This window comes from Cydia fagiglandana, chromosome 2 (assembly GCF_963556715.1).
Source record: "Cydia fagiglandana chromosome 2, ilCydFagi1.1, whole genome shotgun sequence".
In the NCBI taxonomy this organism is placed as follows: Eukaryota; Metazoa; Arthropoda; class Insecta; order Lepidoptera; family Tortricidae; genus Cydia; species Cydia fagiglandana.
In genome coordinates this window covers 23,452,472-23,479,463 of record NC_085933.1, presented here as the reverse complement: position 1 = coordinate 23,479,463, position 26,992 = coordinate 23,452,472, and the positions used below count along the sequence as shown (strand labels likewise).

The window sequence follows — 26,992 nt, the reverse complement described above, 5'->3', positions numbered from 1 at the left end:
ACCTCACGTTTGAAACTCGCCCCGTTTTAAACTTGTCAACTTAGCAAATTGCTTCTGTAGCTGTAGGAAGTGTTGGACCTGATCTTCAGTAGCTGTGAAACTTGTGGAAATTTTTCAAGTTGGAAATTACAGGAAACAATATTAAACTTTCATTTTGGAAATGAAAATTTGCGATTCCTATACAAAAATATCACAAGATTCCGAAAATTTACCAAAAGGAAATTTCGCAATTTTGGAAATTTTCCTACGGCACGTCAGTAATCATGTCTTGATAATTATAAGTCTCGAAAACACTTAGGTTTGTCGGCATTGTCCGTAGCAAAACTAGCAGAAGTTGCCAAGCTCAAAAGAATATGAGCACAACTGTACTGTCACGGGAATACAAGCTAATACGGTGCTTTTTCATAGGATCCAAGGGTCTATATCAGCATAGTTCCAATTAAATCTTCTTTTACAGTATTACGTGAAATGGACCCATATTTATATGTTTGATATATGATCATCTTCCGAGGTTTTGACTTTGAAACCATTGTCATATTTCGTCTATCGCAAGGACTCTTCTAATTTTTACCGCTGTTCTCATCTATCTGGTGTTTAGCCGTAACACACTACCGCACCGCACCAAGGTCACTGCGGTGCGGTAGTGTGTTACAACTATTAGAACTTAATGGGGCAGGTTGGGTAGTAGATTGGGCTATAATTTTGTCTGGGACATAAACACGAGCTTAGCAGATAGTCGCCATCGCCTGAGGTGCTCACAAATATCTGAACACGCCTCTATTGTCAAGGCGTTAGAGTGCGTGTTCAGATATTTTCGAGCACCTCGGGCGCTCCGATATATCTGATGGAAACACGAGGTTAGTAGATGGTACAGTCAGCAATAAAGTGAATTATGACACCTCCGCATAGAAGTTTCTAAACAAGATGGTACGGCGAAGACATTTTTGTCTGTAGTTGACTGTACATTTTTAATTATTTTAATGTTAATATTATGTAACTTATACTCAATGACAAAGTGGCATTGAGTTTTTCTATAGGATAATCATTAATCAAGCCCATTAGCCCGCACAATAAAATACAAAACAATATTCAATACTACGTACGTAGTTTTGTAACGCATAATTTTGACAAATTCAAAAAGTATACAGGGGATAATTTAAAAGGGAAATTTTAAAACAAAAACGTACGGAAGAATCAGGCCAAGTTCCAATAAAAATCTACAGAGACAAAATAATATACAACCTTATTGTTAAGCTTTATTTTTATAAGCAAAAGCAAACTTTAATTTAAATCCTACCTATGTTTTACGAGACATAAGCGAGTTTCTATTTTACATTCTATAGCGACGCGTTCCAATGAAATAGTTACTAAATTTATTAAAAAAAACGTAATGGGTTTTTAAAACGTTCATTAAACGAACTGAAAAATTGCGAAGTGTGATATAGTTTAACCCTACAGTTGCCTTTATAAACCCCATCTAAGTATTAAAGCGAATAAAACCATTAAGTAATACTATCAGAAATTAAGCATATATCGTAAATAGTTCAGAAACAAACTTATAATACAAATTAAATAGTTTACTTCATGTTTTTTAACGCTTTAAGCACAAGGTAACATAACGACATAAATCCCATACCTAACCCCTATGCATTTACTTTATAGGTAACATAAAATAAAACTATTAGTCTAAAATAATAGCGGGTGTTACAGACTAGAAGAAAACATGTAGTTGAAAACAAGTTGTGTATGTTTCATCATACATAAAATTACAAAAACCACATAAGTGATTTCAATAAACTCTTCAAATAACTATTTACATTCACTCTTATAAACAATTACACATTACATATTGCAATAAACTTGGCGCGTATTTTACAGACCACGTTTTTCACAAAATTGAGTAACTGCTTGTTTTTAATATTTACACATGTTCATGTCAAAATTGTACGTCAAATGACAATAAGAAAGCGTACTATAGTTGGACCACGCTAACTCTGCACCAACTTTGACATGCCGTGTCGAGTTGCCATACTAAATGTCATATTTTCATAGAAATTTGACGTTTTATGGTGTCATCGCAATCTATGCAGAGTTAGCTTGATCTGATTGTACCAAATGAGATCTGTACACGTTAGTGTTATTCCTAGGAGCCGTTTGATCAACACTTGTAACAGTATACCAGAGAAAGTATTATCTAACAAGCATATTTGTCAGAATGAAACTTCATTTGTATCACTGGTGATCATAGTGCATAATTTTTTTCCATCGTATCTTCACGGAAACGTACGAACGTGTCTTGTTATTTCAGTCAGTCTCGGTACAAAAAGTACTGAGGTTGACTACACACACAGACAGTAGCACGACAAATATGAACGTATCCGAGAAAATGCGATGGAAAACATCAATGCACTACATATGTACATGCGTTTATTAAACGGCCCACTGGGATTGTTATTATTGTAATCGCAGTTTCTAGTGTCGTCAATTCGAACCAGAATTCGACATACCTACATAAAGTAAATATTAATGAAATTATGAGCCAAAAAAGTTGTAATTTACAAAATGCAACTAGCTTCAGTTATTTTTGAACTTCTATCAATTATTAAATTGCAAAACCTCAAAAAACGGAACCTAGTCGATTATATGCGTCATGACTATTTATTTACAATACCAATTTTATACTAACTGATTTGGAATTTCGTAAAGAGTAACTGATTTGATGTTTCATGTCTGTTTAAGTTTATTTTATGCATATGTATTCTGTATTATATTAGACAAAATTTGATAGATCGAACGCAAGTAACAAATCTCTGTCATAACTCAATGGTCAAACGAATTATTTCAGTAATTTAAAACACATTCATTGACGAACATTACTGTAAACTATAAATTTCATACAAGTTTTCACCAAATATAGTATATAGTACTGTCACTTGACAAGTTCGTAGATTTTTTTGCCTTTCGAGAGGATACGTTTTGACCGTTTTATAACGTCAGCAACCAATCTCAATTAAAATATAGCATAGCAGCCTAATAAGGCCGCATTCGGCGCAAGGCGAATTAAATTTCTTTGACAACCATCGCATCGTAATTTTAGATTCACAACAATAACACCGGTTTTCACTCATTCAAAGCATATAGATCATTTCGCTCAATACTTAAACATCTCACAAATGTTTCGCAACCGTCAAAAACGCGGCTAAAACTCGCGCCAAAAGTTTAAGGAACGTCTACCACGCGGTGCGGCATTATCACCAGAACCTCGGCGGCCGCGGGCCCGGCCACCGGCCCGGCGGCCTCGCGCGGAACTGCTGCGGACCGAACCTCGGCCTCACGTCTCGAGGGGTCCAGTTCCGGGGGTACCTGTTGTCGGGGAACCTGGGCCCGGTCCACTCCTCCCTGAACTCCTCGAAGGGCGGGGAGGGGTTCCTCATGTCCGGGTTCTCGAGGCCCCGGCTCCGGAGATCCTCCTCGTACGCGTCGCCCTCCTCCGTATTTCTGTCGTCGTAGTCCGCGTTCCTGTCGTCGTAGTCCTGCGGGTACTTCTGGAAGGGCATGTTGTATTTGAGGTCCGGGGGCATGTTGTCGAAGGGGTTCTGCATGGGGCGCGGGGCGCGGGGGCCCGGGGGGGCGGGGTCGCGGGGGTCGCGGTCGCCGGAGCTGTTGATGCGGACCAGGTTGTGTTGCTTGCCGTTGTCGCCGCCGACGAGCACTTTGTTGTTGTTGAAGCTGTTGCGGCGGTCGTTCACGGGTTGGCCGGGGAACATGCCTTCTGAAAACATACCGGCTAAAGTTTAGGCTTGACGTAAATCGTGACTCATATAACAAAGATAGGCAAAATCAGTGGCAGTAGAATAAATTAGCGGTATAAAAATCTTACGCTGGTCCTCATCCTCGGACAGATCCATGTCGACGCTCTCCACGATGTCCGTCGGTGGAACCATCGGCGGCACTCTATAGTCCTAAAAATAAATATATAATATTAGCATTCGCCGATATTTCAAAACAAATCGAGCTGCTTTTCTGTCATTCATTTCAGATTTTTATTGACTGTAAAATATAAATCAAATGTAGTCTTTTCCAGATACAAAGTGACGGATACCCTATAAACAAGCCTAATTTACCTAATTTCATAATATAATGGCAGTTTTTTGATCAAATTGGGTAAGAATTAATGTACAAGAAAGTATTTTAGACTTATAGCCGGAAAATATGGTACCTACATTTCCCCAGTATCAAATTACCTAACAAATCGTCAACCTTATTACCAAGAGATAATAGTCAGTAAAGTTAAAAGAGTTTTATTAGTAATTAGAAAACCGTGACTCACTTGATCTAAGTTGATAGGTGGCGCCACCTGGCGCGGAGCCGCCGGGCGCGGCGCCTGGTGCGTGAGCGAGATCAGATTCCGGTGGTCCACGTCTGCAAATTTAACATAACAATTAGCTTTATAAGGATCAGTTGCACCAACCATATTTAGCGGATCGAACAAAGGTCACTCATCACCATCAGTGAACTATGAAACTTCCCATACATAAAATGTGGCGAACACTCTAAGGGCTGATTAGACGGCGTGCGAACTCGCATGCGATTTTAGAGTTACATTGCGGACTGTTGGTTACGTTCAACTCCACCGACCGATTAAACACCGCAATGTAATGAAAATCGCATGCGACTTCTCGCACCGTCTAAATGAGCCCTTAGGCCGGGGTCGTTTTCACCCGCCGCCCGCGGCCGACAGCGGCCCGCCGCCCGCGGCGTCTGAATGGTATGTTCGGGAATGCTCGGGAGTGGTCGTTTTCGGGGGGACGCCGCACGCGGCGGGCGAAAACGACCACTCCCGAGCATTCCCGAACATACCATTCAGACGCCGCGGGCGGCGGGCCGCTGTCGGCCGCGGGCGGCGGGTGAAAACGACCCCGGCCTTACGGTGACATACGGTTTAGTGCAACTGTCGCAGTCGGATCGTATAATCCGCCGTATTACATTACGGCTAGCCGTTTTCAAAAACAGGGGCGTTTTGAAATGCGGCGGTTTAACGATTAGCCGTATTGAATGCGGCTGAATGAGAATCCGCCGGAATGTATTCGGCGCCATACGTTCTTCAACACGGCTAGCCGTAATGTAATACAGCGAGTCATTAGCCGCCGCTTTGACAGTTTTTAGTTTTTTAACACTCGTGGCGCTGCCTGACAAACGCTGGGGTGTCCATCAAATCTGGAGTTCGTCGGACTGTTTCTTTTCAAAAAACATTTCTTTCGCAACTTAATTAGACGGAGCCCCGCGAACGCGGGGCTCCTATTTCTGAGCGGTTTGCCCTTCGGGCATCTGAAGCTACCTAACGAACCTAACCTACCTACATAGGTAGGTTAGGTTAAGTGAGACGTCCGTGAAAACATTACACTTTGGGGAAAAAAGCGTAGGTAATAGGTAAGTAGGTTAGGTTCGTTAGGTAGCTTCAGATGCCCAAAGGGCCAACAGCCCAGAAATAGGAGTCCTGCTTGCGGGGCTTTGCGGGGCTCCGTCTATTTAAGTTTTGAAGGAAATGTTTTGGAAAAGAAACACATGTAGTGCGGTGGGACCATGGTAAAAATAAATTCAATTGCAAACATTGTCAAATTCCGGTTACGTAGGCGACCGAAAGAACTGGTCACTCTACAATCTAAAATAGTAGTACGATGCGGCTAAACGTAGGCCGCCTTATTGAAGAACGTATCGGAATGACAATCCGGCTAATCGTCGAACCGCCGCATTTCAAAACGCCCCTGTTTTTGAAAACAGCTAGCCGTAATATAATACGGCGGATTATACGATCTGACTACGACACAACCACCAACAAAGAAAGACAGCTGAAGTCTTTCTTGCATGTGTGTGTAAAGAGTACGGAGAGACGTGATATTTGAAATTTGTAATAAAACGTATGATTTACAACTTTACAGAGTAATTATTTACTTAGCTAAGAATCAGGGATACTATTTATGCGTGTTTTAAATATTTACTTTTGTTTATGTCAATGTACAAAATGAAATATATACAATTAAGACCATCTGTTAATCACAATAGTAGATTGTTAACCAAGGGATGAAATGATGCCTTCCACCCGAGTTAATCACTATACTTTTCATTTCAAATACAAGGAAAGTAAATTGCATGTTATTTTTAAAAAAACATGACTATGTATACATTTTTAAACTTCTAAGTATGACAAATCCATTTAAAACCAAATTACAATTGTTTAAAATCTTAACAAATGAAAAAAAAAAATCTTTACTGCAGAAACGTATCCCTTTCTGTCCACTTTTTAGAACAACAATGCATTACAGAGCATGAGAAATGAAAAAAAATGGATACTTCCTTATGCGAAGGAAGAACTCGACGGTACCTTATGACAAAGGAAATAAGGCCTTAAGTAGAATATGTCCAGTGTGACATAGCAACTTCTGATGCATACGGTGCAATTAGTTATTAATAGTTTGATTAGCAGTGAAAAACCCATGGTGCTCGCACACAACAGAAAAGCTTTAACCCTTAAATGCATTGTAAAATTCAGCCTACATAATAACTAACACTGGTTTAGCAGCGAAAATGGCTATTGGATTTTTTAATATTACCCCTGCAATTTAGTAATAATTAACTGAAACAATTATTAATTTCGAGCAAAAAAATACATGCATTTAAGGGTTGTATGGCGTATAAAATCGACTTTGTAGGTAAATACAAAAATCCCAAAAAATAGTGTATAATCCTTACGTGTCTTATCATGTAAACAAAAGTGACGTCATAGTGTCATTCCAACAATACGATTCATAGACAATCTAGACATCGTAATGTCAGATGTTTTTAAGGTGATTCGTTAGTCACTGCGATTATTGATGAAAATCTTATTAGAAATGATATTATTCAGTGCTTATTCGGTTGATTTCAATACATTGTGAGTTTCTTTATGTATACAACAACATTTTAAGTGATGATTATTGTGTAATCGCAGAGAAAAGTGTGATAATGTCTTCGAGAAGTGTTTGTTTACATGATAGGACAAGTAAGGATGAATACACTTTAGGTGAGATAGTGTTTCGGAATGAAATCATTAATAAGAACCGCTACCGATAAAAGATTACCACAAAATTAAAAAGTATCACATTTTGATTTTCCCCAAATCTGTTTATGAAGTATTTAGAAAAGATAATAAAATAATCTTCACCCATAAAAAAGTCTTTCAAGTCGATCTCACCGGCAAACGGTATATAATCTGCGTCTGGCGAAAAACAAAATATTGTATTTACGACCTATACTTACTTGAATCATTATATTTTCAAGATACTTAATAGTCTACAAATGCGTAAAGCGCAAAATAGCTCCAATCCACGCAGACAGAGTCGCGGCACAGAATAAATAATAGTACTGCCGTACAGAAAGGAAACTTCCTACAAAACCGAAGTTTGACAGCGGTCCAGGGTCGAATCATGCTGTCCTTTTCTAATATATGGCACTATCTCTTTCGGCTATTTAGGGTTGTCAAAATTCAAGCCATTATCTTATCTGTGGTTGTGCACGCAAGAGGACGTCAAGTTGTGTCAACCCTAATAATTGCTCGGAGCATTACGGAGCGGAGTTTGGCCGAAGTCAGGAGTTTCGCACCTCTGGTCGCGGGCAGAAGCCAGTTCTTTTTTACATACCGGGTGTGGCCTGTAACGTGAGCAAATAATTAAAACATAGATTGTACTCCTCAAACGGTGACACTTTTGTTCAACAACTTTTAAAAATTATGAAGTATTTAGACTCCCTATTTTTCATACTAAATAAATATTATCTTCAATGGACGCCATCGCCACGCCATATCATTGTGATTGACGTTGCTTGTCACGCCTTAAACATAACAGAATTCGCAATATACATTGCGTCTTAGAATAATCTTTAAAGTGTAATAAAAATCAAACCACAAATTATTTTTAAAAGTTGCTGAACAAATGTTGGTCAGTACGAGGAGTACAGCCTACAGTTTAATTTTTTGCTCATATTACAGGCCACACCCGGTATATATTTGCGTGCATGGTACCTTGTTGCACCGGGTGTCGGCTCGGCGCGGTCGTGACGGGCATGGGAGGCGGCGGCAGCGGCAGTAGCCTGTGGTCAACGTCTTCCATGTCTGTAATATACAGTACTCATGTCACTATGATCAATATTATACGCACAAAACGAAATACTGTGAATCAACACTGAACACACATTAAATTTTTGTCATGTCTTATAATAATACCCACCGTGTTTTTTTTTTTCATTTGAAGCTAGTTGTATAATAAATTGCGATAAATTTAGAATAGAATAGAATAGAATAGAAATGGTTTATTTGGTGTTGAAATACATGCTTAACCTATAATACATCTTATTCTAGTACATGACACCAAAATGGATGCCACTCAGCATATGCCGATGACTAATGTCCTTAGCCATGGCGCTGGTTTTCAGGGCAACCAATTTAAATACACATAACAAATATAAAATAAAGCAAAACAAAACTTAATGCAACATATGGGAGAAGAGATGACAGTTGAGTTAATTAAATGACAACAGTACATAATTCCGTGCTTGAACAATTTGGAAATAGAAGTATGTGTTTGTAAACATGAAACGAGCTTAATAGCTAAAAAAAATAACAATAATAATAATATCTAGCGCAGTACGTCAGCTTATATGTTGGAAGTTTGAACATCGGTTACATACTCTTTTATCTTAATTTTAAAGGTTGCTATTGACGTACAATTTCGTTTGTTTGAGAAGACAATGAAACAAAGATCACCATATATCGTCGGGTGACAAGCAAAAGTCATTAAGTACTATCAAAAAATTAAAGTAACAATGCACTTTATTACACTTGTAACACGGTTTATTGTCCAATAATTTCAATGGTGTTAGTTAGTGACTTTTGCTTGTCAGCTGACGATATACACCATCTTAATGGTGTGCAGAGATATTGTACACCATTAAGATAGGCTATGGTTTTAGTACCTATGAAATGTAACACCTTTTATGTATACCTACCTATAGTCACAATAAATATATTATGATTATGAAAGGAAAAGCTACTTTATTTGGGTGTAGTTTCTAACTAGATTGAAACTGAGTGGACATTGAGCCTAATATGAGCATACATCGGGGTTTTTGGTGCGGGAATGATTTCGTGTATGTATCTATAACTTTGTTTATTGTAAAATAATTACTAGAGAAGCTTAATGCAAGCTCCAAATGTGCTTAGAAATGTTGAAATAGTATGGGTTTTTACAGTTTTTATCTATTTTTAGGGTTCCGTACCTCAAAAGGAAAAAACGGAACCCTTATAGGATCACTCGTGCGTCTGTCTGTCGTCCGTCTGTCACAGTCACAGCCTATTTTCTCGGAAACTACTGGACCAATTAAGTTGAAATTTGGTACACATGTGTAAATTAGTGACCCAAAGATGGACATATTTATTTTTGTTTTATTTTATAATTTGAAAATTATCTTCGAATCTTACATAGGTTCGAAGTTATTTAAGAAAATAGCCAAAAAATTACCATTCCCCCCTTTATCTCCAAAACTACTGTACTTTATCCCCCATAAAAAAGGGGGAGGCCTATGTTCAGCAGTGGACGTCCTATGGCTGAGATGATGATGATGATGAAATACCTAAAAATACAGACTATAGTGTTTACATTCCCATCTGTAAAACCAAAAACCCCGAGATATACTTATGAGGTTATACCAGGGATCTCCCCTCTTGAATCTCGGGTCACGGCCAGGGTCTCCGCTTCCTTTTCGCGAGCTAATTTGTATAGAATTGAGCTCCGGATCTGGCTCGCAAGCAACAGTTGAGAGACCCTTGCTATAAACAAAATGTAGGTGGCTAGCAAAACAATATCATGGAAGCCAACTAACAATTGTAACATACAAAAATTGGTGAAATTAAATTATAATTCATGATAATTAATAACTGATAATTAATATAAGAGATTGTTGATGTAATTTGCAAAACGGTAATAAGGTATACAATAAGGGCCGTTAAGGGGCCCACTGATTAACAGTCCGCCGGACGGTATCGGCCTGTCAGTTAGAACAAAGATTTTGACAGTTCCGAACAACTGACAGGCCGATACCGTCCGGCGGACTGTTAATCAGTGGGCCCCTTTACAGACGGACTGCCATCCGACTGCAACTTGTATGGGAACTGCACGCCGACGTTGCAGTTGGCGTGCAGTCGACGTGCAGTTCCCATAAAAAGTGCAGTCAGTTTGTAGGCCGTCTGTATCGGCCCTAAATGTAGGTGTTTTAGAAATGAAATGTGGATAGAGAGGTATACATGGATCCTATGGTTTTAATTCTTACCATTCGTAATTTGAGATTGGTTAGCTATGTAACAAATAAGCACACATTACGAATATGTTCAGTTTAACCAAATGGTTAACCTGCCGGCCTAGCCAAGGTTACAATCGCTATCGCTTCGACAACGAAAAGCATTATGTCTCTCTATCACTCTTCCATATTAGTGCGACAGTGACAGTTGCGTTTCGATCGCTACGGAGCGTAAGCGATCGGCATCTTGGCTACGCGGCCTGTAAATACAGCGGGGGTTAGTCTGTAATTCGTCGGCTAAAGTTGGAAACTTCTTGAAATTAGAGGATTTCCAACTTTAGCCCACAATCCCTAAAGTTGCAAACCGCTTAACTTTGTTCGATACAGCTAATTCTAAACTTAACACCTTCAGTGCCAACGCGAGCTACGCGCTACGAGCGTAGCCGATAACACGAGAAAAATCATATGTAGCAAAAAGCGCTTACGAACAGAGATCCCGCATAGCGGGTCACTGGCAGTGAACGTGATAATGTCAAGGTCGTTTTTTGGCAGGCAAATTTAGACCCCAGAGAGCATAGTCTAATAAAACATTGTCTTCTCTTCCCAGAGTGACACAAGCCTACGTCACAATAACATTGCCACTGTATATAGCGCTATTGCATATTATTATATAGCGCTGTCGCACGATGACGTAGGCTTGTGTCACGTGGTCGGAAGAGAGTACCAGGCGGAGTATATTATTATACCATGCCAGAGAGTTATGAATGAGCGGCATACTTACGTCCCATAATGGGTAGAGCCGGTGGCGGCGGCGGCGGGGGGAGGATGCCTCTGTGGTCCACGTCCGCGGGGGGAATGTCTTTCACTTGGGGGATATTCTGAAAATACAGTACAGTATGAAAATGGGAATTAAATTTATACACATAAATTTCAATTAACCCTTTGAACTCCAAAAACGTCAACTGGAGCATTCCACGGGCTGTCCCGTACAAACGCATTTTATTTCCTGTGTTGCGACTTTTTTCTCGGCATTTAAAGCAGGCGATTATTTTTCTGTGCATATTTTTGACCATTTGTCATATAAAAGGAAACTATTATACCTTTAAATCTTCAGAAACTCCGCGTTTGTACGGGACAACGGTAGACAATTTCATAGAATGCTCCAAAAAAAACTACTGCAGTACATATTTAACTAGCTAAGATACATATAGCATATATAGATAAAAAGAAGTATACATAGAGACGCGCAATGTAGTGAAAAATATTGTAGTCTCAAATTTTACAGCCAAAGTAAATGGCCCTGTACGGCGACATACGTATCGTGACTTAATTTGATTTAGAACATGGTAGCAAGCGATTATAACATACTAGACACCGCATACTACCTATATATGGACCTAACTAAGTAGCGAGTCAGGTCGTAAATCATCGGATATCGGATTATCTCTTTGGGAGCGGGACTCGCAACAGAAGTGCAGGCAAGCCAGTATTACGTATAGAAGATACGTTACAGGTTTATTGCCCGATTCGCCACTTGGTGGTTCGGCAAGTAAGTATAAGAAAAGTAAAGCAGTACCCTCGGATAGACGGGGTTCTCCGGTATAATGACGGGCTCGTGCGGCGGCGACTCGCACAGGTCCACCAGCACGCACGGCGGCGCGGCCACCGGCGCCGGCTGCGGAACCCACCATATTTTACATCCTTCGTTCGCAGCGCTATTCTATATATATGTCGGCGGCCGATCGTAAGATCAGGCATATCGTGAAATTCCTAGGCATATCGTGAAACGTGAAAATCTTTGACTCGTTCCCTGAGTCGACGGAGCCCCGCTACGCGGGGCTCCTACTTCTGGGCAGTTTGCCCTTCGGGCATCTGAAGTAACCTAACAAACCTATCCTACCTATATATTGGTTTAATGTGACTATCGTCAAAATATTACATAGGAACATTACGATCTGCCTGATCTTACGATCGGCCGCCGACATATAGACCGACCGCTTAAATGAGTCCTCGCCTGCGCGGTACGGGGGCGACGGGGTGGGATGACTAAGGGCAGCGGGGAAGGTGCGGGCGGCAGGCGTACGGCGCCCGCACCTTCCCCGCTGCCCTTCCTTAAACGGTCGGACTATAGTATTCGACTCATGACCTGGCCACGACATCGCGCGACGGCTAAGGCTTAGTTTCATTGGAACGATTAGTGAAACTCATAATGGCATGCATTATGGAAATCTCCCGCGTCCCGCATGCGGGCACTGTCGACCAACGAAAACAGTTTCCCGAATGTAGGCCTTATGAATATCTTTTGTACCCCGCATGCGAGCCTTATCGAATAAAACCTGAGCCTTGAGTGTCGAGAGTCACCTTTTGCACCTTGCATTAGATAATGGTGTTTCATTCCCAGACATATTAACATTAACATTCAATTGTACGCCGTCGCGACGTGATGTCGGGACCGTGTTGTTAGTACGTGACAGTCGAAAAAATTACATTTTCTCAAAAATGGACGGCAAAGTCGACTATGCCGTCTAAAAAATAAGTCGCGAAGCGCGGAGTTTATGGTCAGTCAAAATTTAAAAAGTTAAAAACATTGCAGTCTCGATTTTGGGACTGCAATCTTGCATACAAATTCCATTATTTGTCGAGTTCCAAACTTTTTAAAAGTTCAAATGGCCATATCAAATGAAGGCACAGGCCCATTAAACAGCCAAACAGATGATTAGTACCGCGACTATTTAGTTGTCTCAAATAGGTTGGCGTATTTTCGGCAGAAAAATACACTTCTATTTTTTTATTAAAAAAATAAAAAGGCGGCAAGGGCTTTTCTCTGTGAAAATATATACGTAAGAACGTTGCTTTTGTAAAATGTTTCTATGATATTTATGTTTCTTGCACCATTTTTGAGAAAAGCACTATATATGACTCGGCTGGAAGGCTACTTGCTGGCTTCGGATTCAATTAAACGGACTCCCAAGGTCGTCCGTTTAAAACGAATCCTCAGCCTGCAAGTAGCTACTTCCGAGCCTCGACAATAATGTACTATTTGCTGCATGGGAACTCATATTATTTATTTTAATGACGATCGTAAAGTAATCATATATATCATATATTTAGGGGAGGGTTGCAGCTTGTACGATCATTTTGAATAAGCTAAAGTTATTTCGGAAATTATAGAAGTACGAGTACATACATTTTAAGACTGAGTCGAGCAAAATTAGCGAAAAAGGCAGTCACCGTTTAGTCGCTAGCGTTCACATCTCTTGATAAAAAAAATTATAATAAATGTCATTATTATCCCAAAGAGTGTGTTTACAACGAATCACCCTTGAAAATCTGAAATCTTATACAATATAATAAATACACTTATGCAAAGTTGTACCTAAAATGAGATGAACGAGTGTCACGGTTTAGTAAAATTTGTATAAAAAAATCGCGGCTCAAGCTATAATATCAAGTGATTTTGAAAGCCAGATAACTGGACTACAACGAATCAGCCTTTTCCTATTTTTCCTCTTAAAGGCAACAGAGAAATTCAATCGTAAATTTAAACTTTCGTAAAATTTCCATACATCCGCCATATCTGTCAAAATTCTCCTTTCATTCAGATGCCCGCTGGGGCTCGTGCGGAGTGGTCGCGTACCTATATCTCCCATTTTGACATTTCGTTTATTACATAAATTCATGTCCGCATACGAATGATGATACCAGTGAAAAACTGTGTTCAAAATAAATAGGGTAAATGAATACACGCGGAGATCTAGAGTCATTAAAATTTTGATTTGTTTTTATTCACAAGTCATAATACTTTAAAAATATAACAAATTATTTAAAAATATACGAACACAACCAAATCAGTGTAATTAGTTTCTTCCTAATTCACTAAAAATGAAAAAATTTTGAAGATTTGTTTTATCTTATTGGAATAAATTTTCATTGTACTGGCATTCATATTACGTCATTTTAAAAACATATATGACAGGTAATGTCAATATACTAGATAGACAATTTATCAACAAAATTCTTCACATTTTAACGTAAACAATTTTAATTATTAAAATTTTATTTATGAAGACGAAGCAATGTTGTTCACATAATTTCAGCAGTAAAATTCTTAGTTTCACCCAGTATTGTTGCTATTCTAAAGAGCTATCACGTGCTTTGAGTTTATGTTAATTCAACGATATATTATCAAGAAATTGAAATCAAGAGTCGACCTGCAGCCTCAGCGAGTTTTAGTGGCTATATTATCAGTTGAAAGAACAATATTTAAAGCCAATACCATCGGAGTGGTCTGCTTTACGAGTATGTTGGTTAAATGTGACGATTCTTACAATATATAAATGTATCTATCAAATAACAACGTGCTTTTATTTTATTGATATTCGGTGCAAAACGATAACTCAGAAACGCAATAGGATCATCAGAAATGCCTTTGGTTTTCTTTCAGTGAACGTTTATATGACGAGGTCTTAGTCTTATCAGCATGGCTTTGGCCTTTGGACATTTTTGTAATGCTCTGATTTTGTTTTACCAATAATTTAGTTGAGGTATCTATGTCCCTATTGTAGTAATCCAAATTTATTTATTTAAATACAAATTTCAATAGCTTCGTAAGTATTATCCATCTGACTTAGAAAAATAACTCCTAGGTTTGATTCGGTCTATCTCTACAATCCGCATACCATCGCCCACAACCACACTGTTAACTGACAATTCGTAAACCTTATTACAAAGGGCATAAGGTTCACCGATGGACAGTTAAGAGTGTTGCTGTTTGTGCCTCTATGTTAATACAAAAGTCAACAACGAAATGAATTACCTAGGATTATTTACATTTAAATTAATTAAATACGTCACATACCTATGACATGACATGAACAAACAAGGCAAGCTATATAAAAAGTGTTTTTTCTGTCTTATCACAAAGGAACTCTTTGACACTTTGCATTCCTCAAAAGAGGCCAGTGGTTAACACCAAACTCGAAACAGCACCTTTTAAAAGACATTAGGGGTCATTGACCTGTCCCAGTAAATTGAGGTAGTGTGCGTGAGCTGTATTTGTGTGTGTAATGGGGTAATTTGGCAGAATCTGAAAATTTACCCTCCTCTACCCCACCTAATGAATAAAAGATGACTCGGGGTGATTGGTTTTGCTCTTGATTCATATTACTTACTATGTACTTTTTACCTAAACTTTGGATAGCATGTTTCTGATGATTCTTACTAGTGTCCCGTTCTCCGATTGACGATTGATTGCCGTTTCGAGTGGCGCGGGGAGAGGCTAGGCTAGGTAATGATGGCGATACATACCCTAGGATAGACCGGGTTCTCCGGAATAAGCACGGGCTTGTGCGGCGGCGACTCGGGCGCCTCGGCGAAGGCGCGCGGCGGCGGCGGCGGCGCGGGCAGCGCGCCCGCGCCCGGCAGCAGCGCCGGCAGCGGCACCGGCAGCGGCACCCCCAGCGGCGCCGGCACCGGCACCGGCACGGGGACGGGCGCCGGCTGAACACACAAACAATACTTAACGAAATAATACATTTCATCGATTTAAAAAAATACACCTCCGTTGTTCTCAATTCATCAATAGTACATTATTGTCGAGGCTCGGAAGTAGCTACTTGCAGGCTGAGGATTCGTTTTAAACGGACGACCTTGGGAGTCCGTTTAATTGAATCCGAAGCCAGCAAGTAGCCTTCCAGCCGAGTCATATATAGTGCTTTTCTCAAAAATGGTGCAAGAAATATAAATATCATAGAAATATTTTACAAAAGCAACGTTCTTACATATATATTTTGACAGAAAAAAGCCCTTGCCGCCTTTTTATTTTTTTTTAATAAAAAAATAGAAGTGTATTTTTCTGCCAAAAATACGCCAACCTATTTGAGACATCTAAATAGTCGCGGTACTAATCATCTGTTTGGCTGTTTAATGTGCCTGTGCCTTCATTTGATATGGTCATTTCAACTTTTAAAAAGTTTGTAACTCGACAAATAATGGAATTTGTATGCAACATTGCAGTCCCAAAATCGAGACTGCAATGTTTTTAACTTTTTAATTTTTGACTGACCATAAACTACGCGCTTCGCGACCTATTTTTTAGACGGCAAATTCGACTTTGCCGTCCATTTTTGAGAAAAATCTTTTCCTGTATAGTAACTTTTTTGTATTGTCCTCGGGCCTTAAAACGAAACAAAATATATGAAAATGGAACACTTTTAAGCTGCCGTATGCCGGAGCGCGGATCCGCGTACGAGGAAAATATTAGAAAAAAATAATCACGGCACACGAGAAGTTAAGATACCAATCGAGACATGTCTTCTAGCCGAGCTATTTCGATTCCGTCCGTATGAAGCGGTCTATTGTGTCTATGAGTAAGTTAGTCCTGTATTTTATTAAACATAAAGAATGAACGATGACTCACCACCATGTTCCATGAGTTGTTATTCCATTGCGGCGCCTCGGGCCGGTAAGGTTCGGGCTCTTCTGAAACTAAACAAATACCTATATTAATTATAACATATACGAGCCCCGATGCACATGTTTTCGTCTAGTGAGACCATTTTTTGAGGTTCCCGCGTTTGTTCAAAAATAATGTTTTAGTTTAAAAATTACTAATATTTAATGCTTATAATAATGTAATTTAATTTTATATGGTAATAGTCTGCAATAACTAAATCCAAATACAAGAAATACCGTTTATACTGAAAGGAAAAAAATAACGATTTTTTATTTTTTTATTGACGGGTAGGATTACAACATATGTGAAAAGGGCAATTACTAGGGAAAGCAACAGGGTTCTGCCAATATACTGACAATTTTCTTTCGAGCCCATGCATGCAGCAGTGCTGTAGGAGAGGACAATATGATTTGGACAACGTTTTTGAAAAGTACGTTTTTTCAGCAATAAAAGTCTCATGCGATTTTATTATACGATCAAAACAAACTACATTAAACATGACTATTATGGTTCCCATTACTGGATCATATTGTGTTCATGTGTAAAATTTATTAAAATAAACAAAATTGTTGCGTGGAACTAGACGAAATAATTTGCATCGGGGCTCGTAATAGAAATTAAACCGACCAATGGCAACAAAAATGCAACGATCAGTCACTCACAATTCATTTTATATATCTGTATCTTATTTGTTTATATACCAACCAATATTGTTAGGTATGCTGCCATAAAAGAAGGTTGGTGGTGGCGGATTGCCGCCGTCCGACAGTAGATCTAAACCCGACAACGCGTCCTGAGACTTTTGAAACACCGTACCTAGCTATGGTATACTGGTACCTATGTTACGGTGGTCGTCTACCTATGATAAGGTACCTTTTCGCAATACGACTTTCATGGTATGTACCGATGGCCATTCGCCACTGGAATCGCGGTGTTTATATACTAACCAATATTGTTAGGTATGCTGCCATAGAAGGAGGTTGGTGGTGGCGGGTTGCCACCGTCCGACAGCAGATCTAAGCCCGGCAACGCGTCCTGAGACTTTTGAGACATCGTGCCGCTCGCTACTGCAATCAAAATTTTTATACGCTGAAGCCTCAATTACAGTAACTTTACTCAGATTTATTAGTTAAAATTTCGAGTGCATGATAAGGACCGAAAGCGACAAAATTTAGTTTGTGGATGTGACCCAAACATTAAAACAACGATTTTTTTTTGCTGTCACGAATCCTAAGATTAAAACTACGAATTTTTTTTGCTGTCGCGAATCCTTAAGATACTTGTTCGAATCTGGTATGCTTTGGTATTTTTTTCTTTTGCTTCTATATTCGTTAATAACACAATCAGTTAATAGATTTATTTGATGATTAAAAAAAAAATCCATAAGGCACTAATAAAAACAAAGCATTGTTTAAAAAAACACCTAACTAAAATTTCATAATAACTGAAAAAGTACATTACCTGAATTGTTATCTGAATTAGCGGCATTCTCACTAGGTACCAACGTTTTCAGGAAATCGTTGATATTGAAGTCTTGATTCTCGCTCGGCCGCGAATTTATCACTTCGATTTTATTGGCTGCAACAAGGAAATGCAAGCGTTTTAACCCTATCCACCAATCTACAAGGTATTCCCGAAAAAATCCAAATATATTCTCATAGGGAGTTATACTGCAATGTTCTGCCACTAGAGTGCACCTCTAGCGCACATCCTAAACCATAGAGCACCACTTGTACTTACTATTAAACGGTGGAATCGTCATTCAGCGGAGTTTGACATCACTACGATAACCGACAAGGACACATCACTAGAGGTGGTCGTCCATCTTAGATTGGTTTTGCGCGAGAGCGTCGTCGTCGTCGCATATTATTTTCAGACCTATACTCTCATATTTGTGATTCCCTAATAAATATTGTTATAAAGTGGTGCTCTGGTGTTTTTACACTTACACTATATGCTCTTAAACAGTTTTTTGACAAGATTCTACAGTTAATTTGTTGCGAATTAATATGACATTGATGCATCAAGGCGGTTTGTTTATAGAGTTAGACCAAGAAAAGTCTGCAGAGATTTTGATAGCCCACGCAGTGCTCGTATTATTTTAAACGTCAAACATCTATGAAATTATGAAGTATTATATATATAGATGAATAACACTTGCACTGCATGGGCTATCAAAATCGCTGCAGACTTTTCTAGGTCTAACTCTATGGACCTGCCGCGAAACGCAAGCATATTTAAATCTGCTTCTCTATCGTTCGAATATGCAAAGTGATAGAGAGGCAGATAACGAAATTTAGATTTTTGTATTTCGCAGCCGAAATACAAAAACCGGACATGGCCTACCATCTGAATGTGCTAGTGGCTTCCCATATGCAGAGTTTTGTGTAATATTCTTTATTAATCCAGCTTTAATATTTTATTTGAAGACAAGTCTCATTTCCCGAAAGACTAATATAATTTGAACCTTAAATCGGAATGTTAAAGCTGAAATTCTATTGTCGCTTATGTGGTCGATAAATACGATAAATTATACTATGCCTGGAAAAGAGTTAACTATACTAAATATCAATATAAACTAGCCACTTTGTTTTATTGTTCTGAGTGTAATTCAGTCGCCAACAGATATATCGGAGCGGCCAAGGTGTTCACAAATATCTGAGTAGTCTCTAATGTCTCTATTATCAAGATTATAGTGCATGTTCAGATATTTTTGAGCATCTTGGCCGCTCCAGCGCATCAGATGGCTACTGTACTCGTCAGATGAAATTAATAAGTCTCGTAATTTTTTTTAGAAACAGTGGATTGTGATGACGACTTTCGAGATAAGAATAATTGCAACCAATAAAAGTAACGAACTAGTATAACTATATAAGTCTAACTTTTAGAGCCCACAATTGTTTCATGACTGAGTACAGTCGCCATCAGATATATCGGAGCGGCCAAGGTGTTCACAATATCTGAACACGCGCTCTAACGCCTTGACAATAGAGGCGTGTTCAGATATTTGTGAGCGCCTTGGCCGCTCCGATATATCTGATGGCGACTGTACTCACCACTATTGACGTTGGGCGCACTAGGAGGACTCTCGATGAACAACGCGAGCGCGTTGTCAGAATTGAGGAATGACGCTGTCGTCATTGGGTCTGTACCCATGTTGTACAGTGAGCCCTCCGCTGACAGCGACGTGTTGAATGTCTAGTCGACGTATGACACAGGGATACATTTGTTAGAGCACTCACCACTATTGACGTTGGGCGCGCTAGGAGGACTCTCGTTGAACAACGCGAGCGCGTTGTCAGAGTTGAGGAACGACGACAGACCCATGTTGTACAGTGAGCCGGCCGCTGACAGTGACGTGTTGAATGTCTAGTCGACGTATGACACAGGGATACATTTGTTAAATTACTCACCACTATTGACGTTGGGCGCGCTAGGAGGACTCTCGTTGAACAACGCGAGCGCGTTGTCAGAGTTGAGGAACGACGACAGACCCATGTTGTGCAGTGAGCCATCTGCTGACAGCGACGTGTTGAATGTCTTGTCGATGTATGACACAGGAATTAAAGCACTCACCGCTATTGACGTTGGGCGCGCTAGGAGGACTCTCGTTGAACAACGCGAGCGCGTTGTCAGAGTTGAGGAAAGACGACAGACCCATGTTGTACAGTGAGCCATCCGCTGACAGCGACGTGTTGAATGTCTTGTCGATGTTGTAGGACACTGGAAACAATAATTATTTCAATAAATTCCTCTAGTTTTAACGATTCATATAATCTAAACATCAATTGACTCGCGCTAAATCTACATTTACATACTTAAATAGTCATTAAACTATAAGGGAGCCTATGATTTAGATACAGTTTAAGGTCGAGGCCCACACTTAGAATACTTTTGACATATTCATCTACGTAAAAGATGCTTCCGTATGCGTTTTTTTCATAATATGGTCATCATGTCGATGTTTTTGGTGATCAACTGTCAACTGTTTTGCTCGTAATCTTGCGTGTGTGGCGATCTTGCCTAAGGCAGAGTGTTTCTTAACAAGCCCAGTTTTTAATTATAGTCACACAACGTAGTTGCATTCATAATATATACATACCAGCCTCGCAGTCCGTGACGTAGCAGAAAAGCTCAAAGAATGTCGACTCCGGTGGTCCGGCCACATATGTCGCAGGCCAGCTGACTACGTAGGACACATATGCCTAGCCCTTGACGGCCCCCGACCAAAAGGCAGACCAAAAAAGCGATGGCTTGATGTTGTGAAAGCAGATATGAGCGTGAACGGGCTCACACGAGACGACGCCCAGGATCGCGCAAAGTGGAGAAAAGCAAGTAGGAAAGCAGACCCTGGCAAAGGCCGGGATAACGCTAAGCAGAAGAAGATATACATACCATCATTATCCTCGTCACCCGCGTTCGGCAGGTCTAGGTCTTCATCAGGCCCAGGTGAAGGTACGTCCTCGTCTCTCTGCGGGGGGGAAGGGGCGGCGCTAGGTAGGGTTGGTATTAGCTCATCCAGTTTCCGTTTTAGGGCTCGCACGCGGGCTCCGAAGTTCTTGTACGCCTGCATAAAAGTACAAGATAGAAATATGAGTTTTTATTATAGAAATAGCGTTCATTATACATTTATTTAGATCAAAACGCGCTTACAGCCTTATTTGACAAATTTAAAAATAAATCGTGAGTTCAAGCCTCGATCGAATATTTACTTTATTTTATTGTTTTACCCTATTTCTGATTTCTGATTTTATTTTCTTGTTTTGTTAGAGTGTAAGTAGAACTTTATTATACCTGATTTTAATTTGTATGACATTTTTATGCGCATGATTTTATATTTTTGTGTGTATTATTAATTAGCATGTATATTTACTATTGACAATGTATCTGTTTCCCTAGCATGTAAGTGATTTGGTCTGTAACTGTAAGCTTACATTGTATTCAATAAATATAAAAAATATAAAAAAATATCGCGCCTGATAGAGGAAAAGAAGCGTCTGAGAAAAAAATACAAAAAGAGGGTGTAAAATTATGTATCTCGTAAGATACATTGCCAAAAAAGGGTTAACTGTATAACTGCAAATAGGTACTTTTTACTCAAACTTTTTAGGTTTTTACATTAATTTAATTTACTGACTCTGGACTCTTTTGAACATTGATACTGTATAAAAATGGTTGACAAAGCTACATAATTAAAGTTGCATGGCATCAACTCCAACAGAATATTTGTAATAATAACAATAACTTTTCGCCAAGCATAGTAAAATAAGACACTATGGTTAATAGAATTAATTACTTCAGATTCCTTATTCAATGATAATGTTAATAATACTTTTAAATAGGGAGATGAAATGACATTTCTGTTTCAGTCAGTTAAACTTGTAGCAAAATGTTGTTAGGATCATAAAATGTGTAAGTCTAAAGTAATTGGTAGTTGTCAATAAGGTTCCACATACTGCAAAAATAATGATATGTACAACTAAAAAACCGGCCAAGTGCGAGTCGGTCTCGCCCACCGAGGGTTCCGTACTTTTTAGGGTTCCGTACCCAAAGGGTAAAACGGGACCCTATTACTAAGACTTCGCTGTCCGTCCGTCCGTCCGTCCGTCCGTCTGTCTGTAACCAGGCTGTATCTCACGAACCGTGATAGCTAGACAGTTGAAATTTTCACAGATGATGTATTTCTGTTGCCGCTATATCAACAAATACTAAAAACAGAATAAAATAAAGATTTAAATGGGGCTCCCATACAACAGACGTGATTTTTGACCAAAGTTAAGCAACGTCGGGAGTGGTCAGTACTTGGATGGGTGACCGTTTTTTTTTGCTTCTTTTTTGTTTTTTTTTTGCATTATGGTACGGAAACCTTCGTGCGCGAGTCGGACTCGCACTTGCCCGGTTTTTAGTATTTGTTGTTATAGTGGCAACAGAAAGACATAATCTGTGAAAATTTCAACTGTCTAGCTGTCACTGTTCATAAGATACAGCCTGTTGACATACAGACAGACAGTGGAGTCTTAGTAATAGGGTCCCGTTTTTACCCTTTGGATATGGAACCCTAACAACCTCACATCCAAGCAATAAAATGGTCTCTTATACAAAAATGTCTTGCTTAAAAAATAAAAATACTTACATAGGCAACCACTTTGACTTCACCTCTCTGAGTAGAATAGTACTGATTAGCAGAGGCCAGGAGTGCCAATAAGGCTTCCCGAGCAACTATCTCTCTCTGTAGGGCCTGGGTGTACCTCTCCACACATCCTATGCCCTCGTTTAGCTCCTTTTCCACATCCTCTTTATTACTTTTATCTTCTGATATAGTTTCTGTGAGAACAAAATAATTGTTATTTAAATATATATAGTTGGACTTAAAATACCTAAATATTGTCTTAACATATTAATATAGGCTTCTGGTGACCAGACGGCTGGCCACTATTCCGCACAGCGTTAGGATCATCATACTGCAATATGGCCAGCCGTCTGAGCACCTTGCCCGTTGACGGCGATCTGGGCAATTTTTTTTATCTGTAGGTTATTTTCTACTTAAATGGTAAGTTTAACTATGTTTTTTTATGTTTTCTTTAGTTTCTATATTTATTTATTGTTAAAAAAGAATGTACTTAATAAATGAATGTATGTGTATTGACAAGTATGAATTACGCACCTTTAAGACTAGCACATAAGGCGTCAGCATCGGACAGTTGCAGATGACTCTCATGGATATATTTCAACCTCAAGTCTGTATCTGCCTCCAATACTGCGCATTGCTTTATTTTATTTACTAGTTGTTGAGGCTAGAATAATAAATAAACAAAGATTACAAGTTCTTTAAATAAATAATTTCTCATATCTGCTTACTTAAATTTCACAGTGCCAAGAATAGATGTCCAGTAAGTTACAGAGATAACTGGACCCCTCCCCCCCCTAAGTTTGTTTCTAAAATGGAAATTAAATAAGCAGTTCAAAGTGATAATTATGTAAAACAACATTTTACAAATAGAACTTTATCAATGGCTTTAAGTGTGAAATGTATCAATTATAATAGTACAGATCCTTATAAGAATTAGATACTTCGATTGCTTACTGCTACTTGCACCAATCACATACCCGGGGATAACCGGTTAAACCTGGAGTTACCATGGTTACCAGTACATTTTGAGACTGGTTAACATTTAACTGGTTAACCTTGGGTTAGTGGGATGGTGCAAAGATGAACTCAGTTGTTTTTTATTACAGGTTCAAAATAAGCCTTGGCATTTTTGGAACAAGGTCTTAGAAAATTAATCAATCTTATAATTTTACTTACTTGAAAGTCCAAAGCCTCATCATCAGTCTTTTTAACAGCGCCGGCACTCAAAAGCCCGGTAAGGTCCGAGAGGAACTCATCATCGTACACAGATCTCTGCTCCCAGATTTTAAATATCCGAAGAATCTTTTGCCGAACTTTCTCTTCTCTGTAAGAAAACCAATTAAGATATTACAATAATTCTAATTGGATGAATCGAAAAAATTGTTTATATACAATATATACAACTATTTTTATACATTGCGTCAGCCTAAGTCACAAACCTCGGAACTCCTCCAGGGGAGTTACGAGGTTTACGACTTTAAGCATTCTTGTCCAAGGTTACAAGGATTACAAATTTTCTTGAAATTGAGTTACAAGGTTTGCGACGTAAGCTGATGAATTTATTGTTATCATGGCAGGCATTGCAGCTCTTGAACAACATATTATAACTGGATTTGATTCTATATAACATAAAATAATTAAATTAAGGGACTTATACAAATTGTTTTACGGGGTTCTCTTTGAGTGTAATATGTATTATACTACATAAACATATAAAATTGTCCTGCTTGTTCAGCAGACAAGGGACTGACAAACAACAAGAAAAATTTTGCTGAGCTACATGAAACTTTACATTATAACTAAGTACAAAAAGCTTCATACATATTACACTTCAGTTAGTTAAGAATGTTAGCAATGTTTGGAACAATAATATATGTAGACCTTGGAAGAAATAATGTAAACAAACTAACCTCACAAGCGGAGTAGCTTTCTGCAAATTGAGGCCCCAGCTTTCCACAAACTCGTAGTTTTTCCTCTTGCTGTACTGGATCACATCGTTCGCCAGATAGAACAGCGTGAGTCTCTGTTCCACCTTCACTCTCTTCAGCACATTCAACCAGCTTGCCACTATCTTCTTGTGGTGCGCTCTTTGCTTCAAGCACCATGATGACAACCCTTGGATGCTCTCCTGGGTGTCTTTCAACTGCAAAAGCTTCTTCTCAAAGGTTAACGTATTAAATTCTTCCGTTTCTCCCATTGTTAACTAAGTTCATTCCTTTTACTGACAAATCACTGGGGTTCTTAAAGTGTCATTAAAGAACATTCACACCTGGGTCTCTAAATATAATTAAGGCATGTTTACTACACGAGTAACTACACATTTGTTCACTTAACAATATTATTCACTAACAAAACGCCGCCGAAAACCGCGTTATGGCGTTGAACTATAACTCCGTCACAAGCAAGTATTAGCGTATCAGAGAAACTGATTTTGCCTAGAAATGATAAAGAAATACTTTATGGTATTCTAAATAGCGATGCTATTGAAATGTGGTCAAAGAAACGTAATCATTTGATTAACCATTTTTACTATACAACAACCGCCATTTTCTCCAATGGAGGCGCCCACAGATAAAGTAAAATTCAATTGACAATAAAGGATCCTTCACACGGTCAGCTAGGCTAAAGTCTAACCATGAATCTAGGATATACCCTGGATCTGGCATGAGTGGTGGGGAAAAATGACCGAACGGGATAGTTTTATGTATTTTTCAGTAAGAGTTGCAGCGAAAGCGCTATTATTGTTTGTCCTTGTCACAATCTCACATATTTTTTGTTCCCCACCATAAATTTAGTATGGATTATGGTAAGCAACAAATAAATTCAACCAATCACAGTGTCGCATTGCGTTTGTTTCGTCCCTCACGGTGGCACGCGTATACCACTTCTACAGGATCCTACGTTCTAGATATGAGTCATGAGCAAAGAATATAAAGCGCCCTCCAGACTATGCGCGTGAATCGCGGGCGAAGCCGCGAACGCGAGTGTGGAGTCTAGTTCGCTGATATGCGAAATCGACTCCAGACTCGCGTTCGCGGCTTCGCGCCGCGATTCGCGCACGAGTGTGGAGCGGGCTTAATACTCACTAGGAGGTCATGAGTCTAATTTATACTTGAGTCTAAACCAAAGAATATAATACTCCCTAGGAGGTCATGAGCAAGTCATGAGTCCTCGGAGTAGATATTTACTCCGAGCATGAGTCTAATTCACGGACGTAGAGATTAACTGGATGGCGGACATTGGCCAAAAAGTGTGTCCACATGAGATAGTCAAGGTGGGCCGTTGTATCTCTTTCTAATTAGGGTGACCATACGTCTTATGTATGTGGGATATTAGGATAACATTTAAATATATAGTTTGACCAGGATCTTTCCTTAATCTACTACTGTCTTTTCGCCTAAAAAGGGATGGATATAGTTTTTTCTTTTCAGTTCTCTTCTGTAAAACACTTCACACAACCTTAGGTACTTAATTTAGTTGTTCTAAATGGTGTGTTCACATTACGGCACCTATGCAATTAAAACTGCACGAGGCCATGCGCTTGGCGAGGAAGAGAACCCTATGGAGGAACCAGCCGGCCTAGCCAAGGTTACAATCGCTATCGCTTCGACAACGAAAAGCATTATGTCTCTCTATCACTCTTCCATATTGGTGCGACAGTGACAGTTGCGTTTCGATCGCTACGGAGCGTAAGCGATCGGCATCTTGGCTACGCGGCCTGGTCTTCAACAGAAGGATATGATGTCACGATCCTCAGTATTGAGGGACCAAGTGAAGAAGAAAAGCTGTTACTAGTAGGCGTAGGTACTGGATCACGAACATGGTCGATCGTCAGGAAGGTGGTCCGCCGTAACGTCTGTCAAGAACACAGGTATGAGTGAGAGAGATAGAGAGACAAATATGCTGACAGAACCAGAGGGTCTACTGTGAACCATGTTCGACGTGTTGCCTCTCTGTCACACTTACGTACGAATTTACAAGTGCGACAAAGACGCAACGGGGTAGGCTCTCAGGACAGTGGAGGAATTACATACAGTCTTTGCCGCCTTAGGCCCCAAGCCCTACATAGCAAGCTCTAGCCG

The 26,992-nt window shown here is 39.4% G+C and overlaps 1 protein-coding gene across 1 annotated transcript; it reads right to left on the bottom strand.

Moving 5' to 3' along the window:
- Window positions 1–1,729: 1,729 nt before the first annotated feature.
- Window positions 1,730–25,492, bottom strand: LOC134673072 (regulation of nuclear pre-mRNA domain-containing protein 2). Its single transcript, XM_063531013.1, has 16 exons — window positions 24,821–25,492; window positions 24,087–24,234; window positions 23,445–23,574; window positions 22,914–23,104; window positions 21,176–21,347; window positions 20,357–20,503; window positions 18,242–18,358; window positions 17,728–17,847; window positions 16,745–16,812; window positions 15,634–15,825; window positions 11,903–12,001; window positions 11,108–11,204; window positions 8,057–8,146; window positions 4,331–4,422; window positions 3,881–3,962; window positions 1,730–3,772 (listed from the first exon to the last, which is right to left on the bottom strand). The coding sequence occupies exons 1-16, from the start codon at window positions 25,105–25,107 to the stop codon at window positions 3,252–3,254; spliced, it is 2,553 nt and encodes an 850-aa protein (XP_063387083.1). The 5' UTR covers window positions 25,108–25,492; the 3' UTR covers window positions 1,730–3,251.
- Between the last annotated feature and the right edge of the window lie 1,500 nt (window positions 25,493–26,992).

Bases quoted from the DNA above. Each gene is read 5' to 3' on its own strand.
- LOC134673072 (XM_063531013.1), bottom strand. From the start codon at position 25,107: ATGGGAGAAACGGAAGAATTTAATACGTTAACCTTTGAGAAGAAGCTT. The intron at 23,105-23,444 runs GTGCGTAATTCA...TTGTTCTCACAG, and splicing joins CTTATGTGCTAGTCTTAAAG to AAACTATATCAGAAGATAAA. The intron at 4,423-8,056 runs GTACCATGCACG...TTAAATTTGCAG, and splicing joins CCGACACCCGGTGCAACAAG to ACGTGGACCACCGGAATCTG.